Here is a 10,508-nt window from a genome sequence, read left to right as displayed (position 1 = left end):
GTTCTCTTGGTAAAACTCTATTAGCCTTTTTCCTGCTTCATTTTTTACTCCAAGACCAAACTTGAGTGTTACTCCAGGTGTTTCCTGACTTCCTACTTTTGCATTCCAGTCCCCTATAATGAAAAGGACATCTTTTGGGGGTGTTAGTTCTAAAAGGTCATGTAGGTCTTCATAGAATCATTCAACTTCAGCTTCTTCAGTGTTACTGGTCAGGGCGTAGACTTGGATTACCGTGATATTGAATGGTTTGCCTTGGAAACGAAGAGAGATCATTCTGTCGTTTTTGAGATTTCATCCAAGTACTGCATTTTGGACTCTTTTGTTGACTATGATGGCTACTCCATTTCTTCTAAGGGATTCCTGCCCACAGCAGTAGATGTAATGGTCATCTGAGTTAAATTCACCCTTTCCAGTCCATTTTAATTTGCTGATTCTGAGAATGTCAACATTCACTCTTGCCATCTCCTGTTTGACCACTTCCAATTTGTCTGGTTTCATGGACCTAACATTCCAGGTTCCTATGCAATATTGCCCTTTAGTCAGGCCTTGCCTCTATCACCAGTCACATCCACAACTGGGTGTTGCTTTTGCTTTGGCTCCATCCTTTCATTCTTTCTGGATTTATTTCTCTACTGGTTTCCAGTAGCATATTGGGCATCTATTGACCTGGGGAGTTCATCTTTCAGTGTCCTATCTTTTTGCCTTTTCATACTGTTCATGGGGTTCTCAAGGCAAGAATACTGAATTGATGCTTCATTATCTTTTATACATGAGTAATTCATATCTTTTTAGAATTTACTGAGGTTTGCTCTATTGCCTGACATAGAATCTAGCCTGGAGAATGTTCTGTGAGCACTCGGGAGGACCCTGCATCCTGCTCTTTTTGGGTGGAATGTTTTATAGTATCTGTTAGGTCCGGTTGGTTTACAGTGCTGTCCGACTCCTCCATTTTCTTGTTGAAGTTCTGCCTGGTTATTCTATCCATTGTAGAAAATGGTGTATTGATGTCCCAACTATCATCCTTTTCCATCAGCTTCACTCTTGTGTATGTCAGTGCTCTTTTGTGAGGTGCACACGTATTATAATCATTAGGTCTTTCTAATGGGTGAATTCTTTCATCATTATAAAATGTCCCATTTTACTTTTTTTCTACTGATTTTGTTTTAAAGTATATTTTACCTAAAGTTAGTAAAGCCACTATGGCTTTGTGATTCAAGAAATATGCTATTTGCATGAAATATATTTTTTCCAGTCTTTTGCTTTCCATCTATTTGTATTTTGAATCTAGAACATGCCTTTTTAATAGCATATAGTAGGGTAATGCACATACACACACAGAGGCTGAAAAATCTGCCTTCTGAATGGTTTAACCCATTCACATTTACTGTTATTATTGATAGAGTTGGATTTACCTCTAGCGTTTCACTTTTTGTTTTCTGTGTGTCTCATATCTATCTATTTGCTTGACTTTTTTGACCTCTAATCATCCTTTTTAAAAACTTACTTTTTGGCTGTGCTGGGTCTTCATTGCTGCTTGTGGGCTTTCTGTAGTTGTGGCAAGTGACCACCGCCAAAAGCATCAACTCTTCGATGCTCAGCCTTCTTTATGGTACAACTCTCACATCCATTCATGATGACTGGAAAAAACCGTAGCTTTGAATAGACAGACCTTTGTCAGCAAAGTAATATCTCTGCTTTTTAATATGCTGTCTAGGTTGGTCACAGCTTTTCTTCCAAGAAGTGTCTTTTAATTTCACAGCTGCAGTCACCATCTGCAGTGATTTTGGAGCCCAAGAAAATAAAGTCTGTCACTGTTTCCATTGGTTCCCTGTCTATTTGCCATGAAGTGATGGGACTGCATGTCATAATCTTAGTTTTTTGAATGTTGAATTTTAGGCCAGCTTTTGCACTCTCCTTTCTCACTTTCATCAAGAGGCTCTTTAGTTCCTCTTCACTTTCTGCCATAAGGGTGGTGTCATCTGCATATCTGAGGTTATTGATATTTCTTCTGGCAGTCTTGATTCCAGCATGTGCTTCATCCAGCCCAGCATTTCGCATGATGTACTCTGCAAATAAGCAAAATAAGCAGAGTGACAATATACTGCCTTGACGTACTCCCTTCCAGTTTGGAACCAGTTTGTTTTTCCATGTCCAGTTATAACTGTTGCTTCTTGAAGTCATCCTGAAATGACAGTGGTATTGCAGCGATCTCCAAGCTCTTTCCCTGACCACACTCGACTCTGAAGGTCCATCCATTCCCAGCTGATTGCTGTACTGTTGTCAGCAATGCTCTAGGGGCATAAACTGCTTTATCACCTAATGATCTAATTTAGGATTTACAGAAGAGAGCGTTCCCAAGGTCAGAGTTTGAAGTTTGTTCTCAGGAGGGCTCTTCCTGGCTGACTCCTCCTCTGGTTCTCCTGCAAACTAGTTGACCTGTAATTCAGTCTGTGGCTTCATTGACTCTATGAACCTCCTCCCAACTGCCTTTCACCACACCTGTACTGCTTTCAAGAGTGCCTTTCTGACTGACCTCCTCCATGCAAAGGAAGTCTGTGCATTTACAAGAGGTGAGGAGTTACCTGTTTTACACCTTGCTTCTCCCAACAGGAAGATCTCTGAGCAGGGTTTTGGGCCCTGGAGTGATGACAGTGGCTCCCGTCTATCTGGGTGACTCCCCAGCTTCACGAGCTAAGTGTTCAGTGGAGCGGGGGTGATTAGCCTGAGGTCTTCCCAGTTGTCTCTTCCCCATCTCATGAACTGGGAGGACACCTGGGGCCCTGTATAGTTAAAAGCACTGTGTCCCTCCCATCTCATTAGCTGAAGGGTACCCAGGACCCTGTATACTTGGAGGCCCTTTGTCCCCATCTCAGGAGTTGGAAGGGCACCTGGGCCCTGTATAGTTAGAAGCACTATGTCTCTCCCATCTCACTAGCTGGAAGAGTACCCGGCACCCTGTATAGTTAGAATCATTTGCTCAAGGTGAAACTCCATCCAGTAGAGAACAACAGAGCTTGTTATCTTTTATCTGCTCTCACCCAGAACATATCTGTACCAACAGATAGCCAGTGGGACAGAAACTTGTGTCCCTGGCTCCACATGTCTGCAGTAGATTTTCTGCTTGGCTCAGCTGAGAGGTTGGGAGGAATGAACAGTCTTGGTTCAAACAACAGACTTGTCAAATATAAGGTGTCCATGCTGCTGCTAAGTCACTTCAGTCGTGTCCAACTCTGTGCGATCCCATCGACGGCAGCCCACCAGGCTCCCCCGTCCCTGGGATTCTCCAGGCAAGAACACTGGAGTGGGTTGCCATTTCCTTCTCCAATGCGTGAAAGTGAAAAGTGAAAATGAAGTCGCTCAGTTGTGTCCGACTCTTAGCGACCCCATGGACCGCAGCCTACCAGGCTCCTCCATCCATGGGATTATTCCAGGCAAGAGTACTGGAGTGGGGTGCCATTGCCTTCTCCGTAAGGTGTCCATAGGTGCGTGGATTTATCTCTGGGCTTTCTATTTTGTTCCATTGATCTACATATCTGTCTTTGTGCCAGTACCATACTGTCTTGATGACTGTGGCTTTGTAGTAGAGCCTGAAGTCAGGCAGGTTGATTCCTCCAGTTCCATTCTTCTTTCTCAAGATTGCTTTGGCTACTTGAGGTGGTTTTTTTTTTTTTTTTTGGTATTTCCATATAAATTATAAAATTATTTGTTCTAGCTCTGGGAAAAATACCATTGGTAGCTTGATAGAGATTGCATTGAATCTATAGATTGCTCTGGGCAGTATACTCATTTTCACTGTATTTGATTCTTCCAATCCATGAACACGGTATGTTTCTCCATCTATTAGTGTCCTCTTTCTTTCACCAGTGTTTTATAGTTTTCTATATATAGGTCTTTTATTTCTTTAGGTAGATACATTCCTAAGTATTTTTTTTGTTGCAACGGTGAATGGAATTGTTTCCTTGATTTCTCTATTTTCTCATTATTAGTGTATAGGAATGCAAGGGATTTGTGTGTGTTGATTTCATAGCCTGTAACTTTCTATATTCATTGAGTAGCTCTAGTAATTTTTTGGAGGAGTCTTCAAGGTTTTCTACATAGGGGATCATGTCATCTGCAAACAGTGAGAGTTTTACTTCTTCTTTTCCAATTTGGATTCCTTTTTATTTTTCTGCTCTGACTGCTGTGGCCAAAACTTCCAAAACTATGGGGAACACATGTACACCCGTGGCAGATTCATGTCAATGTATGGCAAAACCAATACAATATTGTAAAGTCCCCAATTAAATAAATTTATATTAAAACACTTGTTTTTATTACTCAACTGTCACATTTAGCTGTTTCTTCATTTGTTGTATATGCTCTTACAACCATATCCAAAAGCTTAAAATTAAATTTTCACCCATTTTGCTGGCTAGCATGTCCACAGAGCTTCTCATCTCATCATGCCAGAAGTTGATGTTCTTTCTTTACCTTCTAATGTAAAGCAAATGCTAACCACTGTGTTTGAACTTGTGTCCCACTCCACTGCAGCACGACAGCCTCCAGGTGGCCTTTATCCTCTGCTCCCCTGGGAGTCACCACAGCCCCTGGGTGCATACCTGGAGGTCCAGCTCGCAGCTGCTGGAGTGGCAATAGGTAGCAATACACCTGTGCTCCCTCCTCCCCAAAGCTTCATCTGGCCCCTTGTGGCCCTTTTTCAACTTTTGTCTTGTGGCAAATGCAATGAACACTCATGACATGTGGCTCTTTAGTAGACATGAGAGCCTGAGGAGTAAGTTGCCCTCACTTAGCTGGCACTTAAAACTAAGGGTTAATGCCTCAGTTTCTTGCCTCATATGGCCCTGGCAAATACTTCCAAACATCTCATGACTCATGTGGAATGGTTCTCACACTGAACCTGAAGGGCACCACTGGACATAGGGAAGTTGGGCGGGGGACTGGAGGTGGGGAATTGAGGTGAGGAAGGGACTGAGCTCACCTGGGTGAAGCTGCAGGCTCTCAGACTTCCCATGTGGGGAGGGTGGTCCAGCTACCTGCTCAGACAGTTTAAAGATGATTGTTCTTGAACATAAAGAGGTTTTGTAGTTTTTCATAATGTTACCTTTTAAAAGAATTCTTCATTACTGAAATTGAGTATTAAGAGTGCTAAGTCGTTTCAGTTGTGTCCGACTCTTTGCGACCCTGTGGACTGTAGCCAGCCAGGCTCCTCTATCCATGGGATCTTCCAGGCAAGAATACTGGAGTGGGCTGCCATTTCCTACTTCAGGAGATCTTCCTGACCCAGGGATCAAACCCACTTCTCTTATGGCTCCCGCACTGGCAGGCATGTTCTTTACCACTAGTGCCACCTGGGAAGCCAAATGAGTATCAGAGGAAAGAGGACAAATGCTATACACAGTGTTATTACACTGTTACTGCATCCAATTTAGAGAAAGTGTTTCTTCTTTAACTCAAGACCTAAAACTTATGCCGCATGGTCTCAGGTAGAAAGAGAATGCTCCTCTCTTCTTTCTGCACCACCAAGTAGTATGTGCATGATTCGCAACAACAGTTGCTCTCAGGGAGAGGTCCTGGTGAGAGGGTCTGACTCTGGCAGACTCTGTCAAGAAGAGGCAAACACAGGAGGTGAGTCGTTCCCCATAGAGTTGAGCTGACCAACCCAGGACAATCTCTCTGAAACAAGCCAGCTATATTCATAATCTGAAATTAAGCACAAGTAACCTTAGTTTGCATAAAATAATCAGTACATTTAAAAAACAAGCAGAACGCAATATTGTCAAGCAATTATCCTTCAATTAAAAATAAAAACAGAGAATCAAGATACAAATGGCCCAGCAGGAAAAGTATGGATTATACAGAGGTTCTGATCCTTAACATAAACTGGCTCCTACAAATCAATTAAAAAAAAAAATTCCTTGTGCACCATAAGAACTACCAAGTAAAACACATCAGATGAGAAAGTAAAATGACAACAAACACATGAACACATATACAGCACCACCAGACAGGATACTTATTTGACTGACAGGGACTCATTCTTTATTGCCAGTGCTCTGAGGTTTCCAGGAACAGCCTCTCCACTCTGCCCTGTGCCCTTCCGAGGATGCAGTGCCCAAGCTGAGCCCCAGCAGAGCTGAGCCCCAGGCAGGCCATGTGTATGAACGTGCTCCCGTGAGGAGGCTCATGGTAGCGGGGCTGAGAGGATGCTGACAGAGCCTGTGAGGACAAGCTGCCCCCACCTGCTGTGTGACACAGTTGTTAAAACATGCAGAAGAATATATGGAACAGATTAAAAGTCTAATTTATTAAGTACAAAAGCTGACTATAAAAGTATATGACTGACCTAATTTTGTAAAAGTGTTTTTAAAGAAAAAAATTAAACCTGGAAAGAATTTACATCAAATACTAACACACTGCCATTAAACGAGAGGTAGGATTATGGGAGATTTAAATTTTATTCTTTATACTTCATGTGCTTCATAGATTTTATGCTGCAGCATAAATGCTTCTATATTCAGCAAAGAAAAATGCATAATAAAATACCTGCTATTGGGGTAATTTTAAAAACCTTTTCACACATTTCAAATGGCAGAATTACAAATAGTCCATAACTTTTATTAACATAATGATATAAAAATTTTCTCTGACATACAGAATTCCCAGAGAGTAATTTTAAAACATTTTAATGCTTCTTAAAATCTTAATTTACAAGACGTGTCTTACTGCCACTTACCTTTCAATACAAAAATTTTACAATGCCTGTTGCTATAAAATGACAACATAAAGGGCTGGGTGGTTCCTCTCCTACAGGCCATTCTGTTATGAGGAATATCCATTAGTCCACTGCTAGAACCTCTGTATGTCAAACAATAAGTTACACATGTTATATACATAATTACACAAGGAGTGTTCAATTCCAGTATGTTCTTACATACCACACTGCACACCAAGAGCTACTGAGCACAAGCTACTTGTAGCCGAGAGTTAGAAGTGAGAGTCAGCCCAGTCAGCCAGGCCTTTTTGGTGGAGAATTTTAAATGGTAAAGAATTAACAACTGTTAGGCACTGATTCAGGCTAATTCCAGAAAAACCTGGCTGTTTCTAGGAAGCATGTGATTCGTAAACTTTCTGACCCACAGTCCCTGACAACTCGTAACACAATTTTTATTAGTGATACAAAAATACTCTGTCTTAGATTCGAGCTTCACTTCAAATTCTTAGAAGTATCTAAAGGATTTCATGTTCTCTGATTTATATTTACTATAACATTATATCACTCAGTTTAGTCGAGTTTGAATAAAATAAGTGAACATGATCTGGCCAAATTTTACAGGCACACAACTCAAGATGCAACAGTGGCCGGCCAAGTTCTCCAGGGCCCTGGGCTGTACCACCGCACGTGTAAACCTCAGCCCACCGGTGAGTCCACATCTGCTGATGTGGAATAAAAACAGCAACTCAGTACACTTTTTGGACAGTGAGAAGATCCTATACTGTGGTCATGAAAACCAGAACTTCAGCTGAATAGCAAGAAGTCAGAAACTCAGAAAGAGGTTTAAAACTCAGCGTTCCTTTATCTTTCTGAAACAGCTGCTCAACTGATGGACCCCGTCGAGGGTTAGAGATGACACAGGCAGGCAGCCGGCATACCTATGTTCAGAGAGGAAGTGTGTGCGCACGAGCCTGGTCTGGGGCCCAGAGCAGGTCGGGGGTGGGGAAGAGGAGGCCAGGTCAGGATCATGCCCTGCCCACCAGCCTATCTTTATTTTGCTCTTCCCTGTGAATCACAACTGAAGCAGCTGTCCCTGGGCCTCAAATTCCTTCTGGCATAAATTCTAAGTATGACCCTGACATCTGAAATGGTATAAAGAGTTGAATTTTTTAAATCGAGAACTGTATTTTTAGCCTAAAAAAAGTGCAAACTCATAACACAGCAGAGGACTGCACCTACAGCACCTGCAGTGCCTGTACCAGGCTTCTTCCCCAGCCACACCATCTGTTGCAATGCTGACATTCATGTTTCTGCAAATGTTCCAGACGATTAAAAGGTTTTGAGGAATTCAGGAAGTGGTTTCTAGAATGAGATGGGTATGTAAGCACATGGGTGGGGCCCTGTGCTCAGGAGCCTGGGATCCTCTCCCCAGGGGCTGCAGACGCACCCCAGCCCTTCCAATGGCTCGTGAGGCCCCTCTTGGGCTGGGGCTGAGTGGGATCACGTGTTGTAGGCCACACAGGTGGAGTCCAGCTGCTCGGGGCTGAGTGGGCTCACATGTTGTAGGCCACGTAGATGGGGTCCAGCTGGTCAGCTAGGAAGCCATCGCGCAGGTGCATGCGCTGCTTCTCCCCACGGGAGTTGATGGGGATGACACCCGGGTCCACGATGACCACCACACCCACCACCAGGTGGTGCTCCTCCAGCACCACGTTCGTCACCAGGGCCACTAGGTCCAGCGCGTCCTGCTCCAGCCCGTCCAGCTCCACCACCACCACCAGCAGGTTGGTCCAGGTGAACACAGCGCTGCAGGGAGAAGGCAGACTGTGTCACCTGGGGCTGGGCGCTGGCTTCAGGGGCCAAGGACACCCAGGAAATGAGGTCAGACAAAGACCACTGAAACATACTTAAGCAGGTTCGCTGATGTCATCCTCTGCTCAAGTCAGTTACAATTCAAAGGTTTGGCTAAGTGTGTTTTATTGGAATATCTATTCTAATTAAAGTTCTCTCTAAGAATCAAGACAAATCTGACAAAAAATGGTCCACTGGAGGACCCATCCTCTTTAGCATTTGTGCCTAGAGAACCCTAGGGACAGTATGAAAAGGCAAAAAGATATGATACCAGAAGATGAGCCCCTCCAGGTCAGAAGGTGTCTAACATGGGGAAGAGCTACTGGGGAAGAGCAGAGGGCAATTACTAAGAGTTCCAGAAAGAATAAAGCAGAGGGCCAAAGTGGAAATGAAGCTCAGTTGTGGATGTGTCTGGTGGTGAAAGTAACGTCTGATGAAAGAACAATATTGCATAGAGACTCGGAATGTTAGATCCACGAATCAAGGTAAATTGGAAGTGGTCAAGCAGGAGATGGCAAGAGAGAACACTGACACCGTAGGACTCAGCAAACTAAAAGGGAGGGGAATGGGAGAATTTAATTCAGATGGCCACCGTATCTACTACTGTGGGCAAGAATCCCTTAGAAGAAATGGAGTAGTCCTCACAGCCAAAGAATTCGAATGCAGTTGTTGTTGTTCAGTCATTAAGTTGTGTCCAACTCTTTGTAATCGCTTGCACTGCAGTACAGCAGGCTTCCCTGTCCTTCACTATCTCCCAACATTTGCTCAAACTCATATCCATTAAGTTGGTGATGCCATCTAACCATCTCATCCTCTGCCACCCTCTTCTCCTTCTGCCCTTAATCTTTCCCAGCATCAGGGTCTTTTCTAATGAGTTGTTCTTTGCATCAGGTGGAAAAACCATAGTTCTGACTATACAGAGCTTTGTCAGCTTTCCTTCAAAGGAGGAAGCATCTGTTATTGCTTCTATTTTCCCCCTCCAATTTGCCATGAACTGATGGGACCAGATGGGTTAGGGTTAGGAGAAGAGTGAAGAAGCTGGCTTAAAACGCAATATTCAAAAACTAAGATCATGGCATCTGGTCCCACTACTTCATGGCAAATGGAAGGGGGAAAAGTGAAAACAGTAACAGACTGTATTTTCTTGGGCTCCAAAATCATAGCAGCCATGAAACTGAAAGACACTTGCTCGTTGGAAGAAAAGCTATGATAAACCTAGACAGTATATTAAAAAGCAGAAACATTGCTTTGCCAACAAAGGTCTGTATAGTCAAAGCTATGGTTTTTCCATTAGTTGTGTATGGATGTGAGAGTTGGACCATAAAGAAGGTTGAGCACCAATTAATGCTTTCTAACTGTGGTGCTGGAGAAGACTCTTGAGAGTCCCTTAGACAGCAAGGAGATCAAACCAGTCAATCCTAAAGGAAATCAACCCAGATTACTCATTGTGATATAGTTAACTTCAGCCAGTTTGATAAGCAATCCAAGGCACCTCAGGGATGAAGTCTGAATTCTTTACCTTAACAGTCATGCAGGCACCTTGTTAATAATTATATAGCAACAATATCTTGCTTAAAGGCATGCTTTCCTCCTCAACAAGAACTCGTTCCTTCTGGCTAATCTCAAACTGAAGTTATCTCAGGATGCCTTGGGAAAGGGTCTGGTGGAACTTTTACAATCTTGAGATATTCGTTTTACCTATTCTTAGCAGCCAACTGAAAAGTATATAATTTTCTGCTCAAGTTAACAACGTGGGTACTATCTCTACCCACTTCTGATGTCTATGTCAAAAGTCTTCTCTGCTCCTTTTCAATAAACTCTATTTTCTCACTGCAAGCCTCAAGTGGTCTCTCTTATCTGCCTGGCTCGGTGAGGGGATTTCTCTACTCCCAAGAGCCGTGAGCTCAAGTACAGCCTACACTCCGAGGCTACATCACATCAGAAC

At 43.2% G+C, this 10,508-nt stretch overlaps 1 protein-coding gene across 6 annotated transcripts in view; it reads right to left on the bottom strand.

Annotated features, from left to right (window-relative positions):
- Positions 1 to 5,773: 5,773 nt before the first annotated feature.
- Positions 5,774 to 10,508, bottom strand: part of DIP2A (disco interacting protein 2 homolog A) — a 109,432-nt gene continuing 104,697 nt past the window's right edge. For all 6 annotated transcript variants that reach the window (XM_069566994.1, XM_069566986.1, XM_069567020.1 and 3 more), the window contains one exon: positions 5,774 to 8,518. In XM_069566994.1, coding sequence (XP_069423095.1) covers positions 8,266 to 8,518 — 253 coding nt within the window. In that variant the 3' untranslated portion in view covers positions 5,774 to 8,265. The remainder of the gene's footprint in view (positions 8,519 to 10,508) is intronic.

This window comes from Ovis canadensis, chromosome 1 (genome assembly GCF_042477335.2).
Source record: "Ovis canadensis isolate MfBH-ARS-UI-01 breed Bighorn chromosome 1, ARS-UI_OviCan_v2, whole genome shotgun sequence".
NCBI classification, from domain to species: domain Eukaryota; kingdom Metazoa; phylum Chordata; class Mammalia; order Artiodactyla; family Bovidae; genus Ovis; species Ovis canadensis.
Note: the sequence above shows the minus strand (reverse complement) of the source record. Positions and strands in the feature narration are given on the sequence as shown.